The sequence below is a fragment of the Neomonachus schauinslandi genome, chromosome 15 (genome assembly GCF_002201575.2).
Source record: "Neomonachus schauinslandi chromosome 15, ASM220157v2, whole genome shotgun sequence".
Taxonomy (NCBI): domain Eukaryota; kingdom Metazoa; phylum Chordata; class Mammalia; order Carnivora; family Phocidae; genus Neomonachus; species Neomonachus schauinslandi.
In genome coordinates this window covers 18,902,321-18,924,387 of record NC_058417.1, presented here as the reverse complement: position 1 = coordinate 18,924,387, position 22,067 = coordinate 18,902,321, and the positions used below count along the sequence as shown (strand labels likewise).

The following is a 22,067-nucleotide window of genomic DNA, read 5'->3' as shown; positions in this document are numbered from 1 at the left end:
TGACCCTGAGATCATGACCTGAGCCGAAATCAAGAGTCAGACGCTCAACCCACTAAGACACCCAGGCGCCCCTATATGGTTCACTTAAGTGGGACCAATGCAACGTGTGCCACTATTTTACTTTGCTAACTGTGGATTCTTTCCCATTATAATGATTAAGGTAAACCCTCATCCCAGAAAATCTGTAATTCAAAACTATTAGCCTACTTTATAAAATTTAGATTCATTCACACATAATAACATTTATTGGATACCAAAGACATGGCAAGTTAAAAAGATGTGTTTCCTACCCTCTTGGAACATGTGGTCTGGTGGGAAAGACAGACATCAATAAAATCACCAGACCAACAACTGTAAAACTGCAAACGAGAGAAGAACTGCAAGGTACGTGCTGCTAGGAGCACCTTACTAGAGAAAGGGGGGCACAGTCAGGGAGGCTCCCTCCGGGTAGTGAGAGCAGGTCCGAATGAGCTGGAATTATGCATAGAAAGAGGAAAGGGAAGCATATCATAAGCCAAAGGAACAGCAAGAGAAGGTATGAAGGAATGGGATAAGTGATATGGAAGGAAGACTGAGCACCACTACAGTTAAAAAGAAAGAGAAAAATAGGATGCTAAATGTGGCAGAAGTGGTAGGTGGGAGTCAGACTTTGCATGCCCCTATAGGTCTATTTGAAGTTTGGTCTTTATTCCAAGAGCAATTTCAACTAAAAGGTTCTAAGCTGGGCAAGAGACATGATAAGATTTGCTTTTTAAAGACATCACCATAACTTTAACTTCAGTGCAAAGAAATGTTTACAGGAAGGTAGACGAGGGTACAAGCTGGGCCTTGAGGAGGGCTGACAGAATAAGAGCAGTACGCATTAGGGCAGAGATGGTAGGGATGGCAGACAATAAAATCACATGACCTTAAAAATACCATGACTGACATCATTTAGTAGTTATTCCTACACTTCTCCTATTTACTACAATTTAGAATTCTTCATGTAAATAGGAAATAATTAAGTATTTATTTATTTTTAAAGATTTTACTTACTTATCTGTCAGAGAGAGCGAGTGTGCGCCCAAGCAGTGGGGGCGGCAGGCAGAGGAAGAGGGAGAGGGAGAAGCAAGCTTCCCCAAGCAGGGAGCCCAATGTGAGACCTGATCCCAGGAACTCGGGATCATGACCTGAGCCGAAGGCAGACTCTTAACCGACTGAGCCACCCAGGCGTCCCTACAATTAAGTATTTACAGTGAATCACTATTTTAACTTACCTTTGGTTACGCCGAGAAAAGTTGCTTCACCACTAGATGGCAGCAAAGAAAATAATTTCAATATTAAATGACTTCTGGCTAAATTTCAACCTTGGAAAACAGCAAGTTTTGTTTAAATTCTTGTTCTTTGACTAATGAAATACTTAACACTGAAGGCACCAGTGGCTCTGGTGCATTCTTTACCCTGACGTATAGCACTGCAGAGCGATGTGAATTATATTACATCAAATGCATGATGAAATCCCACCGAAAATAACTTGTGCTACAAAGACGTGAGGAGAAAGGGGATTTGATTACTTTCATAGTCTGACTGAGAAGACTTTATGGAATTTTCCATGCCAGATTCTAATAACTTATTCTATGAAACTCCCAAATTTGGATGGGCTTCTTTAAAGAATTCAAAATATCACAGGCCATCCTTTGGCATTACTAATCCCTTTAGGAATTCTGTGTGTGTCCCTCTCTCCTCTTTTGTTTCTCTGCAGAAAAACTACTCATGTACACATTTTTTAAAATTCAAGGGGTTCACAGAACTCTTGAAAATATGGACATCAAGTAATGAACCCCTATATATAGTAATTTGAAAGCACCTTATCAGCACTTATAAAACCTATTGCTAAACAAAGCAGTAAGAAATTTTTCTGGACGCTGCTCTCCAGGGACTGCAGCAACTTCAACAAAGGTTAAAAAGGTTATCCTATGACCTTCACAATACAAAACGGTCATATTTGGGGTATTAATAACATTAATATTAATGTCAACTGTCTTTTATTAATAGTAATAATAGCTGACATTTATTTGGTGCTTATTATGCATTTATTAAAGACTGTTCCTAAAAGCATGAGTGTACTATCTCAAGCTTCTTAACAATCTCTCTGAGACACGAACTATTATCATCGTTTTGAGAAAAGGAAGACACAGAGAGGTTAAGTCACCCAAATCACATCGCTGGTTTGTCTCCAGAGCCCATGCTTTTAATCGCTTCATATAACTAGCACTCATTTACATCTGGTAGTTCCTAACTACTTTGTGTACCACAGTGCTGCCCTCAGGAATCAAATACCATCTAAAGCTGCAAAGACAGAGTTATGACAATAATTAAGTGCTAACCACACCCATCTGCACCCCCTTCTCCTTCCAATATAGTATTTGCAGGCAAAGCCAGTGATAATAGGTTGATGACAGAAGAAAGGGAAATAAAAAAGCTAAGTGGTCTGGCAAGCCCAACTGGAGATTTAAAAACCAACTGTGAACAAGAGAAAGGACTTGGATTTATGTTTGCTTCATTACCTCCACCCCCACCCCAGGATAATGTCTAACTAATAAAAACCTGGTCACAAGGCAAAGAAAGAAGAGCTCACAAAAATATGTTAGTTTAATGATAGGGAAAATTAAGAAAAAAGGTTAAGAAATCTACAGTAGTATTACAGAAATGTAACTTCTCTGTAAGTTAGTTTTTTTTAAAGATGTCTTAGGTTTCAAGCATCATCAGAAAGGATCAGGAGTGTTCTTTAGCTAGTAATCATCTCCAAAGTCTTGGCATTTTACTTAAACCAAATTAAGTTAGTGTAGTAATTTCAAGGCGTTTCATAAAAAATACTTACACAAAGCAAGAGCTTTGGATCTGCATGAATTAGTTTCACCATGGACAAGAGAAGATACTTATAGCTTCTTGTCTCCAGGTCTGTAGGTTTTTCTTTAAATTTAAGGCTTGTTACTTTTTCTTTAAATGTAAGACTCTAAAAATAAAAACAAAAACATGTCATCATCTTATAAAAATCAGACATCAAATTCAAGACAATAGCTAACTTTTAAAAATAAACCCATTATAAAAAGCTTTGAAAAAACAGCCATTTTATACCATGTGTGGTATGAGTACAAACATCCAAAAGTATAAGGTTAATATTACTAAGCTTAAAAAACAAATGAAAACTATTTTTGCAATATTTATATTATTCTTATATATACCTAATAAAGCTTAAGTGACAATTTATTAAAAACACTAAACACTTTGACTCCTAAGTAAAAGAACAATTTTCCAAAATGTGGAAAACATTAGGGATAAAATATTTAGTCTATAGCGCTCACAAATACATACACAGACCTATTCATTTAACAAACATTTATCCCACACAAATATTGCATAGAATCTACATTAATTTTATTTTTTAAAAGATTTTATTTATTTGAGAGAGAGAATGAGAGAGAGAGAGCATGAGAGGGGGGAGGGTCAGAGGGAGAAGCAGACTCCCTGCCAAGCAGGGAGCCCAATGTGGGACTCGATCCTGAGACTCCAGGATCATGACCTGAGCTGAAGGCAGTCCCTTAACCAACTTAGCCACCCAGGCACCCCGAATCTACATTAATTTTAGTAAGATGCATCATTAATGTACCACAAGAAATGAAAAACCACTTAAGACACCAGACAAATAAGATGTAGTCCCAATTTCAGAGATGTTAAAAACTAAAAGTAAGTGTTTCTTAGACTTGATGAAATATGCTATATTGGCAATCTCTGTAATTTAATAGTTTAATTTTAAGTTTTGCTTTTTCCTTCAATGGCATTCCACCTCTCTCAAGTTATAGAATGCATGTATTTTGCCTGAAGAACATTAGTAAAACAGAGAAAGAACTCTTTGACAAAGATAAGTCATGAAAAATGTGCTTCAATTACAGAGATACTACGGTAGATGCTGTGCTGATACCATAATTATGAATGTTACTCAACCAAAAATCCAACAATTAGCTCCTGGACACAAAACCACCTCTTTCTATTGTTATAAATCATTTTCCCTTTTCCTTTAAAAGGGCATAAAAATTTCAAGTTCTGGCACATATGCCTTTATTTATTAATGTTTTTAGTTTTAGATGTACAACATAGTGACTTAATACTTAAATACATTCCAAAATGGTCACCACAATAAGTCTAGTTACCATCTGTCACCACACAAAGTGGTTAGAACATTATTGATTATATTCCCTATGCTGTGCATTATGCCCCAAAGTCTTATTTTATAACTGAAATAAAGTACCTCTTAATCCCCTTCACCTTTCGTTGATCCCCCACCCCCAACTGCCCTCCCTTCTGGCAACCATCAGTTTGTTCTCTGTATCTATCAATCTGTTTCTGTTGTGTTTTTTAGATTCCACATGTAAGTGAAATCATACGGTATTTGTCTTCTCTGTCTGACTTACTTCACTTAGCATAATACCCCCATGGTCCATCCATATTGTTGCAAATGGCAAGATTTCATTCTTTTTTATGGCTAATATTCCAGTGTGTTTTTTAGTTCTATTTTTTTTTTTTTAGTTCTATTATGTTATATTAGTCACCATACAATACATCATTAGTTTTTGATGTAGTGATCCACGATTCACTGTTTTCGTCTAACACCCAGTGCTCCATGCAGTACGTGCCCTCCTTAATACACATCACCAGGCTAACCCATCCCCCCACCCTCCTCCCCTCTAAAACCCTCAGTTTGTTTCTCAAGTCCATAGTCTCTCATGGTTCATCTCTCCCTCCGATTTCCCCACATCTTTTTTTTTTAAGATTTTATTTATTTATTTGACAGCGAGAGAGGGAACACAAGCAGGGGGAGTGGGGGAGGGAGAAGCAGGCTTCCCGTGGAGCAGGGAGCCCCATGCGGGACTCAATCCCAGGACCCTGGGACTCATGACCTGAGCCGAAGGCACATGCCTAATGACCGAGCCACCCAGGCGCCCCTCCCCACATCTTCTTATCCATTCATCTACTGATGGACTTAGGTTGCCTCCATATCTTGCTATTGTAAATAATGCTGCAATGAACATAGGGGTGCATGTCTTTTCAAATTAGTGTTCTTGTTTTCTTCAGATAAATACCTAGGAGTAGAGATGTTGGATTGTACAGTATCTCTATTTTTAATTTTTTTTTAAAGACTTTATTTATTTGACAGAGAGAGAGCGAGAGCAGGAACACAAGCAGGGGGAGTGGGAGAGGGAGAAGCAGGGTTCCCGCGAGCAGGGAGCCTGATTCCTGGGATCATGACCCGAGCCGAAGGCAGACGCTTAATGACTGAGCCACCCAGGCGCCCCTTATTTTTTATTTTTTGAAAAACCTCCATACTGTTTTCCATAGTGTCTGCACCAATTTACATTCTGACCAACAATGCGCTAGGGTTCCCTTTTCTCCACATCCTGCCAACACCTGTTATTTCTTGTCTTTGTTCTAATCATTCTGACTAGTGTGAGGTGATATATCACTGTGGTTTTGATTTGTACTTCCTTGATGTTTAGTGATGTTGAGCATGTGCCTGTTGGGCATCTGTATGGCTTCTTTGGAGAAACTGTACATACACAGATAAAGGCTATCCAGCATCTATGCACCCATAATAAAAAAGTCCAAGTAAATGGGCTGTCTTTCAAAGGCAAAAAGTGGAGATGCATAACTTTACACACAGCCACAATTCTCAATGCTTAAGTGTAAGATGCATATGTTAGTTGCCCAAGAACGCTGAAGGGTTTTGGTCCTCAAAGGGGAAAACAGCTATCTAACATACACATTAATGCTTAAGAATGTCACGACAAAAAAACAAAACAAAACAAAAAAAATGTCACTAGAGAAAAGAAAAACAAAACTTAAAAATACCGTTTGCTTTTACATTTATAATCCTGTTGTAAATATCTTACCAAATGTACTTAATAAATACCGCTTTTACTGTTTGCTCCCATTAAATTTTATTCTTTTTTTTTTTTTTTTAAGATTTTATTTATTTATTTGACAGAGAGAGACACAGCAAGAGAGGGAACACAAGCAGGGGGAGTGGGAGAGGGAGAAGCAGGCTTCCCGCTGAGCAGGGAGCCCGATGCAGGGCTTGATCCCATCATGACCTGAGCCGAAGGCAGACGCTTAATGACTGAGCCACTCAGGCACCCCTCTATTCTTTTTTCATTCTAAGTCATGGTAACACCTTAGATCAAAGTGATCAACTTTTCACTAAACAAATTTATTTACTAAGTTGTAACTTAGCATAACTGTTCTTCCCTGATGCAGCCATTGCACAGGAACACAGATCAGAGAACAAGTAACAGATATAATAGTTATCTCTTATTCAGTAATCATTTTCAAAAACCTAATAGTTCAATTATGTCATTTTTTTTAAAAGATTTTATTTATTTATTTGAGAGAGAGAGAGAGCATGAGAAGCAGGGAGGGTCAAAGGTAGAAGCAGACTCCCCGCTGAGCAGGGAGCCCGATGCAGGACTCAATCCCGGGACTCCAGGATCATGACCTGAGCCGAAGGCAGTTGCCCAACCAACTGAGACACCTAGGTGCCCTCAATTATGTCATCTCTTAATCTCAGGTATCAGCATATAAATTTTATTCCAACACTGCTGCCTAATATGGAGTAAGGACTTGGAAGGGTTAAATAAAGTTTTCAGTTCAATATCTTTTAATTAATGACCATTAGGGGGTTATATAAAATCAGGAACAACATGCTAAAGAAGAAATATATTTCTTAACTAGAAATGTAAGAAAAATAATCCATTCAGTAATTTACTGATTGGCCTTCCATACTACAGATATTAGTAAGAATCCAAGCTGGTACATGCTCTTTGGCCAAAGAAGAGAAGCTGTCATGCCCAGCAATAAATTCATTAATCAGAATATTTAGCTGCCTATCAAGGGCTTAAACCATTTGTTAACTTATTTAAGACTATGACTAAATTACAGGCATGTAAGAGCATTTGCTGAGCCAGGATCTCTTTAAGAAGCAAAATGTGCATAAATTACACATATTTGTGAAAATGCATACATCTATTATTAATTGGCTACCTTAGTTTTAAAACAGTAAAGGATTAGTGCTTAAAAAAAAGTATTTCAAACTTCTAAAAAATACTGCAAAGGTATAAAATGGAGAAGCTATGGCTCAATGTTCATATGGAAAGACTAAAAAGCTTAAATGCCAAAGAGCTCAATCCAAGATTATTATTATTATTGCATTATTATGCGATCTTAAACTATATTAGTAGAAACATGGTATGCAGGCACAGCAGGTTAATGGCATTCTTCAATTATACCACATCTGGAACATGAAAATCTGATCTTAATATGTCATTTTAATTGAAAAAAAGGTGTTAGGTTGAATTCTTTCCAAAAGAGAAGCAAATCAAGAAAGAAATTCATTCACTCATTCAACAAATATGTACTAAATGCCTACTACATGCCAGATACTATTCTAGGGGCCAGGAACCCAATGTCTGACAAGCCAGAAAGCGCTCCTGCTTTGATCAAGCTAATGCACAAGTGAGGGAAGACAGCTGAAGAACTGGACAGACACTGAAATGAATGTCAACTATTCACTAAACATGTGACTATTTGTCACTCATTAAACATTTGTGCAGATCAAACAGTACACACACACATAGCCCACAAGCTCTTAAAGAAAGCTAAAGTAATAAAATCCCTCCCAATGCTAAATCATATAAAAATAAAAAGAAACCTTAGGAGTACAGGGTAACTTTATTGAAGTATCTGCAGTGCTGTCTTAATGGAAGAATCAGAAGTTTTCTATGGAGCTTCAGAAAAAGAGAGGATCAGTGATGAATGGGAGTGATAGGGAGATGAGTCCATCTTGGTTAAAAAAAAAAAACAAAAAAAAAAACCTTCAAACTGCTCTTTCCTACAATACATCCACCTCCAAAATACAGGATGGTTTATAAAGCCTTCTTACAGATTGAACTCCATGACTGCTACTTCTGCAGCAAGACAAAGGCTCAGGTTTATCAGAGACACGAATCATCTGAGGCAATGCAAAGGATGACAACCCACTGAAATTGTCACGTAATACAGCAGTTCTCAGTTGGGGGCAACTGTCTCCCAGGGGAATGTGGAAACGTCTGGAGACATTTTTGGACTAGCGGGACTGGTACTACTGGCATGTAGTGGGTACAGGCTAGAAATGCTGCGAAGCATTCTACAACATATAAGATAGTCCCCTACAACGTTCCAAAATATCAATAGTGCCAAGGTTGAGAAACCCTGATGTCACATATTTAAACCATGTATTATGAATTTCTGTGTTTCCAGACTTGATAGCCACCTGTAGTGAGCTCTTTATTAGAAGTTTTCAAGCAAAAGCTACAAGACTGGCATCTCTGTGAGAGAAAGTGCCTTGTCTGTTTAGTTCGTCATGCTTCCCTGGTGTTAGCACTATGCCTGGCAGCTTGTGGAAGAGCTCAATATTTCCACATTTGTTGTCTGACTATTCACTCACCAGGTTTAAGAGGGGTAAGATTCACCTTAAGGATCATCTAAATTATAAAATTTTATTATTCTAAAAAATTATTTCATATTAAATCTGTTCCTTTTTCTGATAAGAAGATCAGCCAGAAAGCTCTCCTTCAGCCACTACGTACAATTATATACATATGTATATATATACATATACATACATAACAAAAATTTCATACATATATAAATACATAAACAGCTTAAGAATGATTTTACAAACCAAATATATACTGAAACTTTCAGAGAATAATAGGAAATAAAAACTAAATTCTTATCATAGGTGTCCTTGGACCAAAAGAAGTCTAGTTATGGCTGTTATGAAATAACTTCCAGTAATACAATATGTTGCTCCTAGAATTGGTTAATAAGTAGAGCTAAGAAGTAAAATAACTTCTAAATGTAGGGAACATTTTCAGAATACCAATCAAATTTTGTCTTTATTCAAAAGAATAATTTAGTTTCATTTTCGTTCAGTTCTCATGCACAGAAAATTAAATTGCAGATGGCTGGTAAACTGTATATTGAAATTAAAGTGGAAGTGAATATTAACTTTCTAACAATTTCTATTGTTGGAGGCCATCAATTTTCTATAAGTAGAAAACTTAAAACAAAAAAGTCAAAGTTCTAATTTCCTAGAAGATATTTAGAATGAGTAATTGTTAAACAATTTATTTTAAGTCATTTTCCAAAACAACTTTTTAAATGTCTAGTTAAATGATATTTAAATAACTATCATTTAAAATTTATCTCCAATTAACTTAGAGTGAAATTTTCAATTTTCTAAAAAATTAAGTACTTGGTATCACAAAAAGTCAACTAAAAATAACTTTGCATTTTATTTATTTTACTTAATAAAACATAATTGCCATGTTCTTTGGCTCTAATTTTTTAGACTAAATAACCCCAAAATATATGGTATAGCAAACTTCTCTACTTGAACGTCTGAGATAAATAATCCTCAGAAACAATTACTGATGACTGCATAAGAGTGAACAATAACTGTATTAAACCAAAATATTTTATTGAGTAAGGGAACTTGGGAAAAGAGAAGCATGCCAGGGAGGAAGCTGTTTAAATTATAAATGTGAAGTGGCTAATTTACTAGATAAAACCAATAGGTAAAAACATGCTACATTTTCATCTGAAATGACATGATGTGACTATAACAGTAACTACACACAGAAAAGTCAAAGAAACCAATGACTTTTCTGAGGTAGTTACAATGGGTCATACTTACAGCCACAGAAGCCCACTGCCATGCAAAACAGTGACTGGTTGGCATCTGATCATGTGAGCGACAGCAGCCAATAAAAATAGAAAATAAGCAGAAGACAAAGCACCACCAATCAATGTCAAGAGTTGCCATGTGTAATACTCTTGCTATACATAAATACCAAGAAATGACTTCTACAATCTGTAATTGTCTGTTTAAATTGGTTCCATATAAGTTTTAAAATTCCATTTAAGAATATTTATCTGTTAGATACCTAATTTAAAAACACTCCTTTTACTAAGTTTAAACACAAACTTCAATATCAAAGTGCCTATCATTTTTAAACACACAAAGCATATTTGCTGAAACATGAAATACTTTTATTTTAAATAAAAATGTTTAATTTTATTTCTAATTTCCTATGTGCAATGTTCAGCATCCAATGAGCAAAAACCGTGCATTAGTAGAAACATTCACTCTAACCCAGGAGTCAGGCTTCCCTTACTCATCCCCAAAGATGAGAAACAAACTAAAATATTTTGATTTATTAGGAAAAGTTACAGGAAAAACAAAGTAAGAGAGAAAAAGAAAGAAAGAAAGGAAGGAAGGAAGGAAGGGAATTTAAGATTTAACAGCATTTTGTGAGAAAATTTCTCTAAGAAAATTAAGTTCAACCCACTGAAATAGTGAAAAACAAACACCATGGACTAGCATTGCAACAATACTGCGGTATACAACATACCATACTTATAGAAAAGAAGGGGCTCATTTGATTTTCTAAAATAATCAAAAAAGCAGGAATAGGATAGAGACACTGAAAATGCAATACGGAGAAGGTGGGATTCAAATTCATGATGAATCTTACCGGTGCCATCCGTATTGCTGGGTGTGCTCCACAACCCTGCACTGCTTTATGAAGTGTTTCACCAAACATGTTTCGAAGCTCAACTGAGTGACAGTATACAGCATCAATCTTAGGCCACCAATCCAATGCAGACTGTAGAAAAACAGAGACCATAAGAGACGAAAAGTAAAATTTGCATGAGTTATACATTCTGGTTAACACTGTAGCCTTATGTTTTATCCTTCTGTGAAAAACTTTCTAAGACCATGCAAACACACACCATGATTTCCAAAGTCTTCAAATAATATCTTTAATTCAAACACTAACCCATATTTATTTTAAAATATAATAATGAACATGAGACAAATTGCCACCTCATGTGCATGAGCATGAGACTGTCTTTTTTAACTGATAAGCTAATGAATCTGAAAAACAGTCTTTAGAGAGCTAATTCTGTAGCCAATCTTTTTTTAAGTTTAACATTTTATACATTTCAGAAACATATGCATATATAGATAGTATATATTTTCCCACGTAAGAATGCTACTATCAAAGCTTTAAAAAAGATTAGTGGTTCAACACAATGTTGAAGGAACATGTGGCAAACCATCACTTATATGCCTACAAACAACAATGATAAGTACAACACAAAATTAGTAAATGAGATAAAATTATTAGTAAACCTATAATCTTAAATTGATATGCAATGATGGTACAATACACAAAAAGACTAATGATCACCACAAAGACAAACGGATCATAGCTAAATAGATTTAAAGGTAATAATTTTATGTAAATATTTGTCTATTTCAGTCTCACCTGTTTAGCTTTGGTTCTAGTTTCTAGTGCCTATTTTATTTGAATAGTGCCTAATTCAACTTTAAAATTAATTACTATGTTATGAAAATCACTAAAGCTATAAAGTCTATCAGTTAATACAAAAATGGATGAATTTTCACTCCATACGGAGATTATACAAGGCATGGGACAACTTCAGACATAGGCTTCCAACTTACTACACTCCCGGCTCCATAGGAAGCACCGGAAAGAATGACTGAACTAGCACAGGAAGAGGACTTAAGAGCATCACACCCTATTCCCAAGCTCCTTCTCATCCAAAATGAAGCTAAATTCTCAACTTCTGATTTCTTCACCCATAATTCTAAGAATATTCTAGGTAGCATCAAGTTATATTACCTTAACCTAAAATTAGATTATAAACTCTAAGTACTGGATAGTAAATTATACAATCACCTTAAAATACACAATTTGAATACTGAACTCTTATTTATAGGAAGGGCCCCCAAAAGCTGTGAGGGAAGAAATAAATTCTCTTTGGATAATGTGGTTGTTTCTGCTATTCCCCCAACTCTTACTTTATTTAAGCTAATTCGTAACAAACTATCAAATTTTAGTTTGGTTATATAATGGACTCTTTAAACTTTGGTCAATTTAGTCATTTGACTTGCCCAAGCAATCAACACAGCTTGATTTCCATATACTTACAAATTTATACAGCTTGTATTAATCAGCTTAAAATAACAAAGGCTGAATTATCACAAAATGCATTGAGATAAGGGTCCTACTACTCATTCTCCTGACCCCATAATATCTTGTCAGAAACTAATAACTAAAGAGAGATGCAGCCCATATAACATCCTATCCAAACTATTATGCTATATCGATAGTTACTGAAATCATATCACCATACGAGATGCATCCTATAAAATAACATGATTTTAACTTAAGATTTAGTGATTGTCATAAGTGCCATTTTTCATAATATAAATATTCGTTTTAATGTAAAAGTTAAAGATACACTTTCAAATAAATTATGCACTAAAAACTAGGCATCATGTAGTTGGCAAAAATTATAGTGTTTTAAGCAGTTACTAAATGTGTCTCTTCTGAAACTAGTCAACTAAAGTAGACATTCCTTTTTTTCCTCCTTGAAAACACTAAGTTTATTGCCAAACAAATGGCAATACTTTTACAAGTACATAGTATGAGCAAACTATGGCAATTCTTCAAGAGATTACTTAAATAAATTTTCAAGTGCCTTGGACAGAATTTATCCAAACTCTCAGGAGGAAGAGATCATGTCATTCTCAGTATGTGAGCTATCTATAAGGAAACTACAACTGCCATAAGGAAAAAACCAGAATACCAAGTACTGTACAGCTACAGCATGTCCCACTGATTGCTAAGATATCTGGGTCACATATGTGTATTACTATTTCTTTAATTTCCCAATTTTAACAACATACCTAATTTAACCTAAAGGAACCCAATAAATATTAAGTACGTAACACAGATCTTATAACTATAATTCATCTCTTATAGCATGCCATAATAAAAAAAGTGACAGTACTATGAGTACCATTTTCAAAGCTGACAGAAGTCTACAATATAATAAAATTCAAATAGTCAACAGATTTTCAGATTTCTTAGGAAGAAACAGAATATTTTAGATCTAAACACTGTACTTATGAACTGAGTATGAATATGTTTCCCAGAAAGAAAACAAAACTGCAAACCACTATCAATTCTAAATAAACCTCAAAAACATATCAAAAACTTTTATATGACAATGTGACAGTAAGAAACAAAATCTGTGAATTTGGCTAAAGAACCATGGAAGAAAAGAACTTATGAGGTGTATTGAACCAAGAATCAATAAAAAGGAAATCTTACACTAAGAATAAATTAAGTTTAGGAGTCCAAATATCTAAGAAAAACTTCATGGGATTTCAAGACAAAGTATTTCCGTAACGGTCTTCAGTGAGACTCTGTAATGGTCAATTCCATAAATCTGCATAGTTACTTTATGAATAGTCCTTTCAGTCAGAAAGTACTTCAGATTCAATATCTATTACCCTCAAACCATAGGAAAGAAAAAAACCAATCCTAACAAGAAACAATTTATCAAACATTCTATAATATGATAAAGTATCATCATTTAAAGTATAGCTTTAAGATACTTTACATACTCAAATTTATGCTTTTTGTCAAGCTATTCATTAAAGGTTACTGATGCTGAGTATTTTAAAACTTAGCCAATATAGGTTTTTCTTTATAAAAATAGACTTCTTATTGACGTGACCTCTGGTACAGACACACTCCACCTTCACACATGCAGTACTCATCAGAGTACAGAAGGATGCACAACCACTTCACCATATACACTGAGGCATGCATGAAGTACCACTCCAGGCATGCTTTAAACCCACAAAGGAGCAGCTCAGCCACTTACAGCAGTGCCAAGTCCATGCTTGAAAGTGCTCTATATATTCAATTGTAGACAAAAATATTTCACAATTAAAGTAACTAGCCACAAAGTATCAAAGAAGTATATACTTGGGTTTATTTAATACAAGTTTTAAGCATTTATGTAAAACCATCCACTGTAATAAATGGAATGCTTTTAGTATTATAAGTTAAAGGAGAAAAATAATAATATTTTAATTCTGAATTACACATAAACCTGAGGGGGGAAATCATCTTTTTTTTTTTTTTTTTCCCCCTTAAAATGGCCTTGAAAATAAACATTGAGGATACAATGTCTTGGTTCACTACCCTGGCAAAAGTAAAGTAAAAATTTTTTTAATTTTTAATACAAACATACCTTATCTGCAATCAGATTCATTAAGCTTTCCTCTTTTGGGATAAATAACATCTCATGTTATTTATACCCATAATTTAACCCACGGATACTCAATTGAGCAACATATCATTCCCTCAACGCATTTTAGTTGTTCATAATGTCTGGGGGTGGGAGGAGGGAAGTGGCCCAAATGGCATTTAATGAAATGAGGATCAGGGATACTAGGCGTCTTGCAATGCACAAGATAGTGCTGCACAACAAGGAATTGCCCTGCCCAAAATGCTACTAGCACCCCACTGAGAAAAAACTAAATGTGTCACTACATAGATTTAGAGTTATTTTTCCCCTGCAGGAATGGATAAAAGAAGAGAAAACAGGAGCGCCTCGGTGGCTCAGTAGGTTAAGCGTCCGACTCTTGATTTCAGCTTAGGTCATGAGATGGAGCCCTGTGTTAGGCTCCGTGCTGCGCATAGAGCCTGCTTAAGATTCTCTCTTTGCCTCTGCCTCTGCCCCTCCCTCTCTAAAAAACAGAAGAGAAAAGAGAAGAGAAGAGAAGAGAAGGGAAGAGGCAGAATTTGGTTTAATTAAACACATCCAAGGCAAATGAATGTGGGGAGGAATTTTTAACTCATCAGAGATACACTCTTAAAAATGGAATTTGAGGGCGCCTGGGTGGCTCAGATGGTTAAGCGTCTGCCTTCGGCTCAGGTCATGATCCCGGGGTCCTGGGATCGAGTCCCGCATCAGGCTCCCTGCTAGGCGGGGAGCCTGCTTCTCCCTCTGCCTCTGCCTCTCTCTCTCTCTCTGACTCTCATGAATGAATAAATAAAACATTTAAAAAAAAAAAATAAACTAATGTGTTTAAAAAAAAAAAATGGAATTTGATTTTAAAGAGGACAAAAATACCTCAGTAAAGCCCTTTTTAAGGCAACCCTTTCAGGTCCACTCCCTCTTTAGGAGCTTTGTACTATCACTCATAAACTTTGCTTTACTATCACTCAATAAACCTTGCTTTGCTGCCCACCAAAAAATAGACAAATAAATAAAGCCCCTTTTAAGGGAGAAAAAGACAAAGTTGACCAATTTACACATAAATGGATAAAAGTAGAGCTTGAGAACCTTCAAAATATTATTGTTCCTAACCAGAAGAACAGAATTTGGCAGAATTTTTAAGATTTGTAGTCCAAATATCTAAGAAAAACTACATGTGATTTCAAGACAAAGTATTTCCAAAACTGTCTTCATTGAGACTCTGTAATGGTTAAATAGTTAAAACTTCATGGTCCAAATCTGATAAGGTTTCATTATCATTCTACTTAATGTATTCACATCAGAGTCAAAGGTTTCACAAGTACCTTTTAATGAGCTCGCTTATTTTGTCTGATATGCTTTTGTATCATGTCAATACCTCCATTTAAGTGTGCTAATATTTCATTTATTTAAGGAGGACTAAAAAGTACAATCAAATATGATCTTACCATTTTTAAAATGCACCATACTGGCCTACACCATAAATAGTTAATACTTTTAACTTAAATGGTAAAGTGACAAGTCAGAATATACCAAATGCTGGGAAAAGGCTAGGAGTATTAAAATAATATTTAAGACTTTGGGATGAAATGTTCAATTATATTCTCAGTGGCACTGTTCTCAAGAGCTTTTGATGCAAATAAAATATTTTAGGTTTAATCTTTCCAAAGGATCCTATTAACTCCTTTTTTCTCAATAAAGGCCCTCAGGTCAAATTGAATATGAAAAATATAATTGTATATCAGTTACTAGATATAATAATCCCCTATGAGAAATCTCCCTATACCACACATCTAAGTTCAAAACCTTTTATAAACCAAGAATGTCTTTCTTAAAAAGAAATATAAAAGTAAAGAAAGGAAGAAAAAAAATTTTAAGTAATTTAGCAATACCTTTTGGACTTACATTGGTGATGATTCGATGGAGTGAATTTACCAGCACATAGTGAAATGTAGAAGGGGAATTCTGAGCCAGGCAGATCTACACAGGCAAAGGAAAAAACTGTATATTATTTCTGTGAGAAAAATATTCAACACAAATGAGGATAAAGAGAAACAGGAAAAAAAAAAAAGTTTTTAAAAAACAGAATAAATTCTTAAGGTCTTAAAATTAACATTAATATATAATATTGAGAAATACCAATTGACTTTTCTAGTCTTTTTATATTTATAAAGAAAGATCAACAGCATCAGTAAACATAACTGGATAAAAACCAATGCTCTCACCTTAAAGTGTTGGTTGTTGTGAGGGCTTATACGAAAGCAAGAAACAAGGCAGTCAATCATTAGATCCACATCTGCAGGCTGACTGCCTCTTGAAAATGGTTTACTTGGATTAAAAAGCAGGTTCTATGAAAATCCCAAAAGAAAACAAAAGCCTTTAAACAATCATGCAGTTATTTTTTTTACTAGTATTTAATAATATCAACACAATATCCACATACATGGAAATAACATTCAGTTGCCAGAAGAAGCACAAAGCACTAATGTGGTTCATCACTCTGATAAAATTCTTACTATACCAGATATGGTTCTTTTTAGGCCCTAAATTCTACATTATTTTAAAACCAAGTCTGAATATTTATGATAACTTAAGAAAACCAGTTAATTCTGTGTTTTCATCATATTCTAAGCCAATTTAGTCTGAGTAACACAAACAACAAAAGCAGTCTTATGTACTTACCATCTAAGATGATTCAGACCTTTAGCATTAGCAATGATCTTTGACAATGATCTAGCATAATACTTTACTAGAATTTTATTTTTCCTTTAGTTTTCTTAAAGTTTGTAGTAAAGAAATAACAAGCCTATTACCTTAAGATCTACCACCATGGACTGAACTAGTAGGAAAATGACAGAGTTATCTTCCCAGTTGATGTAAGTACTTGCTTTACACAGTTTGACACAGGCAATTGCGGCACTTTCCGTCAACTGCCTGCTTCCTCCATGGCCGGCAAGTGCTTTTCGTAGACTGTCCAAAAACAACTTCTATAGAATTCAAATATAGAAAGAAGTTTCTAGTTAATTAATGTGCAGTTTCTAACATTTCAGATTTGTCTAATTATCAGCCCCTAAAAATTATATTCTAAAACTACATAATTGGTATTTCCAATTTTTAATTTCACAATTTAAGTAGTTGTCATCATTCACATGTTTCTCAAATCTAAAAAAAAATAAAATCTGTTCTTCACTTTCTTTGTTGAATTATTAAAGGAACACAGTCCTTCCTAAACAAGGTAGTTGACTTCTCAACCCTGAATTCAGCTGATTATATTCTCTTTTTAAATATTTCTAAACTCCAGGCTATATTCAACCTTTAGCCTTCCAACTAAGGATATACCTAAGGCTGTTCTATTGCTCTAAATAAAATCTGTTCTGGGGCACCCGGGTGGCTCAGTTGGTTGAGCATCTGCCTTTAGCTCAGGTCATGACCTTGGAGTCCTGGGATCGAGCCCCACTTCGGGATCCCTGCTTGGTGGAGAACCTGCTGCTCCCCCTGCCTGTGCTCTCTCTCTCTTGCTCTATCTCAAATAAATAAATGAAATCTATAAAAAATAAATAAATTCTGTTGCTCACAAAAAGTTACCCATTCTTGTGATCTCAAGCCCTCTTTGCAGCTCACTAACAAATTGCTCCCTCTGTTTTTCTCCTAAATGAAAATTTTGCATCTCCACTTATATGTATTCTCAAATATAATGTGTCAAAAGCTAAACTGATCAAACAACAGCAGAATATATATTCTTCTCCAGTACACATGAACAATATCTAGGATAGACCATGTGTTAGGCTACAAAACAGGTCTTAATAAATTTAAAGAGACTGAAATCATATGAAATATTTTTCCTGGGGCACCTGGGTGGCTCAATCAGTTAAGAGTTGGCCTTCAGCTCAGGTCATGATCCCAGGGTCATGGGATCGAGCCCAACATCTGCCTCCCTGCTCAGTAGGGAGCCTGTTTCTCCCTCTCCCTCTGTAGCTCCCCCTGCTTGTGTTCTCTCTCTCTCTCTCTCTCTCTCTCTGTCAAATAAATAAATCTTAAAAAAAAAAAAAAAGAAATATTTTTCCTGATCACAATGAAACCGGAAATCAGCAATAGAAGGAAAACTGGAAAGTTCACAAACACATGAAAATTAAACACCAATGATCAAAGAAAAATAATTCACAAAGAAAGTTAGAAAATATCTTGAAATAAATCAAAGTGAAAACACAACACCAAAAATGGGATGCAGTGGAAGCAGTGCTAACAGGAAAATTTATAGCTGGAAACACATTAAAAAGAAAGCTCTCAATTCAATAACCTAACTGTATACCTTAAGGAACTAGAAAAAGAAGAGCAAACTAAATCCAAAGCTAGCAGAAGGAAGGAAATAATAAAGATGAGATCAAAGACAGAGAATAGAAAAACAATAGGAAGATATCAAAATCAAAAGGTGGTTCTTTGAATGGGTCAAGAAATTTGAGAGACCTTTTGCTAGATAAGAAAAAAAGACAGAAGATCCACAATACCAAAAATCGGAGCTGAAAATGAGAACATTACTATTTTTAAAGAAATAAAAGATTATAAAATACTATGAAAAATTATATGCCAACAATTGGATAATTTAGACAAAATGGGCAAATTCCTAGAAACATACAATCTACCAAAACTGATTCATTAAGAAACAGGAAAATCTGAATTGACCTAGAACTAGTAAGGAGATTAAATCAGTAATCAAAAACCTCCCAACAAAGAAAAACCCAGGACAGGTGGTTTCACTGGTGAATTCTATCACACATTTAAAGAACAATTAATACCAATCCTTCTCAAACACTTCCAAAAATTTAAGGAGAGGGAACACCTCCTAACTCATCTCATGAGGCCAGCATTACCTTAATACTACAGCCAAACAAAAACACGACAAGGAAACTACAGACCAATATCCCTAAAAATATTGATGAAAAAATCCTCAAGAAGAATGAGCAAACCAAATTCAGCAGTATATAAAAGGATTATACACCATGACCAAGTGAGCTTTATTTGTAGAGCGTAAAAAAGGTTCAACAACAAAAATCAATCAATAAAATATACCATGTTAGTAGAATGAAGGAAAAAAACTCACATGATCCTTACAATTGATGCAGAAAAAACATTTGACAAAATTCAACACCCTCTCATGATAACAGCACTGGATAAGCTAGGAATAGAAGAAAATTTCCTCAACATGATAACAGCCATATATAAAAAACCACAGCTAACATCACACTCACAACAGTGAAAGACTGAAAGTTTTTCTCCTAGTAGGAACAAGATACGGATACCTAGTTTTGCCACTTCTTTTCAACATTACTAGGGAAGTTCTAGGCAGAACATTTAAGAAAAGAAAAAGAAAATAAAAAACATTAAAAGTCATTCAAATTGAGGGGGTGGAGCAAGATGGCAGAGGAGCAGGAGACCTGGATTTCCTCTGGTCTCAGGAATTCAGCTGGATGGGAATCAAACCATTCTGAACACCTACAAACTCAACAGGAGATGGAAGAAAAGAACAGCAGCAACTCTCTGAACAGAAACAAGACCACTTTCTGGAAGGTAGGACGTGCGGAGAAGTGAATCCAAGGTGATATTCGAGAAGATAGACGGCGGGGGAGGGGGCCTCCATCAGCTGCTTCTGGCAAGTGATAGAGCCGCGGAGCACAAAATCGGAACTTTTAAAAGTCTGCTCCACTGAGGGACGTCGCTCCAGTGGCTAAGCGGGGGGTGTAACCCTCGCTAGGACAGTGTGGTCTCAGGACCCTCGGGGTCACAGAAAGACCCGGGGTGCCTGAGTGCGGCAGAGCTCCCAGGTATGGGAGCGGGGAAGCTGGCTGCAGAGACAGAGCCAAGGCGCGGGCTCTCAGCTCAGGGTTGCCATAAACCGTGATCCGCGGCACAGTCGGGCCACTGTTCTTCCAGCAGGGACCCAACAAGCGGCAGATCCAGGGAGACTCCCCTTCCTCCCCGGGGAGGAGCAGCGCGGGAGCGCACCGCAGGGATCTGCTGGGTTTGGAGACTCCACACGGGGTCGGGTGCCAGAGATAGAAACGCTCGGTCACAGGCTGGGTGAACATGGAGTGCGGCCGGAGACCAGGGAGACGGGAGTGACTGACTGCTTTTCTCTGGGGGCACACTGAGGAGTGGGGCCCCGAGTTCTCGTTTCCTCCGGGAGGAAACGAGATTGGGAGGCCGCCATTTTCACTCTCGTCCTACAAAGCTGTAGGGAAAGCTTGCAGGGAACAAAAGCTCCCGAGAGCAAACCCGAGCAGATTACTTAGCCCGGACAGGGCAAGGGCAGGGCAATTCCGCCTCCGGCAAAGACATTTGGGAACCACGGCAACAGGCCCCTCCCCCAGAAGATCAGCAAGAATAGCCAGCCAAGACCAAGTTTACTGATCAATGAGCCGGCAGAACTCCAGCGCTAGGGGAATACTGCACATAAAATCCATGGCTTTTTTACCATGATTCTTTTGTTTTTCAAAGTTAATTGCTTTTTTAACTGTTTTTTTTTCTTGAATTTTTCTTTTTCCCTTTTTCAACCAACATCATATCAATCCTTTTTTTAAAAAACATTTTTATTTTTCATTTTTAGAAACATATTCTATAGTAATTACCCTTATTTTTGGCATATATATAGAAGTTGTTTTCTCTTTAAAATTTTGGGATACAGTTTCTTCTAACAGATCAAAATATACCCTAAATCTCTAGTATATGGCTTTGTTCTAGTCTCCTGCCTGATCACATTCTCTCCCTTTTTTTCTCTTTTTTCTTTAAATCCTCTTTCTTTTTCCAAACAACTTATCAATTCCTTTTATAAAATTTTTTATAATTTTCAACTTTACAGTCATATTCCATCCCTTCATATCAACCCTTATTTTTGTACATACATAAATTTTTCTTTCCTTTTTTTTTAAGATTTTATTTATTTATTTGACAGAGAGAGACACAGCGAAGGAGGGAACACAAGCAAGGGGAGTGGGAGAGGGAGAAGCAGGCTTCTCGCGGAGCAGGGAGCCTGATGCGGGGCTCGATCCCAGGACCATGAGATCATGACCCGAGCTGAAGGCAGATGCTTAATGACTGAGCCACCCAGGCACCCCATAAGTTTTTCTTTCTTTAAATTTTGGGAGGCACTTTCTTCTAACAGACCAAAATACACCCAAAGTCCAGTGTGTGGCACAAATCTATGCATCAGCCTGATCATATTTGATCATATTCTGTTTTTTTTCTTTTGTTCTGTTTTTGTTTGTTTTTATCTTTTTCTTTTGTTTTTCTTTTTCTTTTTTCTTTCTTTCCCTTTCTTTTCCCCTGGCTTCAGGTCTTTTCTGATTTGTTTAGAGTATATTTTCTGGGGACGTTGTTACCCTGTTAGCATTTTGTTCTCCCATTCAGCTATTCTCCTCTGGACAAAATGACAAGACAGAAAAAATCACCTCAACAAAAAGAACAAGAGGTAGTACCGACTGCCAGGGACCTACTCAATACGGACATTAGTACGATGTAGGATCTAGAGTTCAGAATCATCACTTTAAAGATACTAGCTGGGCTTTAAAAAAGCATGGAAGTTATTAGAGAAACCCTTTCTGTAGAAATAAAAGAACTAAAATCTAACCAAGTCGAAATCAAAAAGGCTATTAATGAGGTGCAATCAAAAATGGGGGCGCTAACTGCTAGGATAAATGAGGCAGAAGAGGGAATCAGTGATATAGAAGGCCAAATGATGAAAAATAAAGAAGGTGAGAAAAAGAGATAAACAACTACTGGATCCCAAGGGCAGAATTCAAGAGATAAGTGATACCATAAGACGAAACAATATTAGAATAATTGGGATCCCA

At 36.1% G+C, this 22,067-nt stretch overlaps 1 protein-coding gene across 1 annotated transcript in view; it reads right to left on the bottom strand.

Annotated features, from left to right (window-relative positions):
- The window catches only part of NF1 (neurofibromin 1), a 293,241-nt gene that overhangs the window by 170,851 nt on the left and 100,323 nt on the right, over positions 1–22,067 (bottom strand). Inside the window, 5 exon segments of the mRNA XM_021704331.2 lie at positions 2,861–2,995; positions 10,611–10,742; positions 16,129–16,203; positions 16,449–16,571; positions 17,037–17,210. Coding sequence (XP_021560006.1) covers positions 2,861–2,995; positions 10,611–10,742; positions 16,129–16,203; positions 16,449–16,571; positions 17,037–17,210 — 639 coding nt within the window.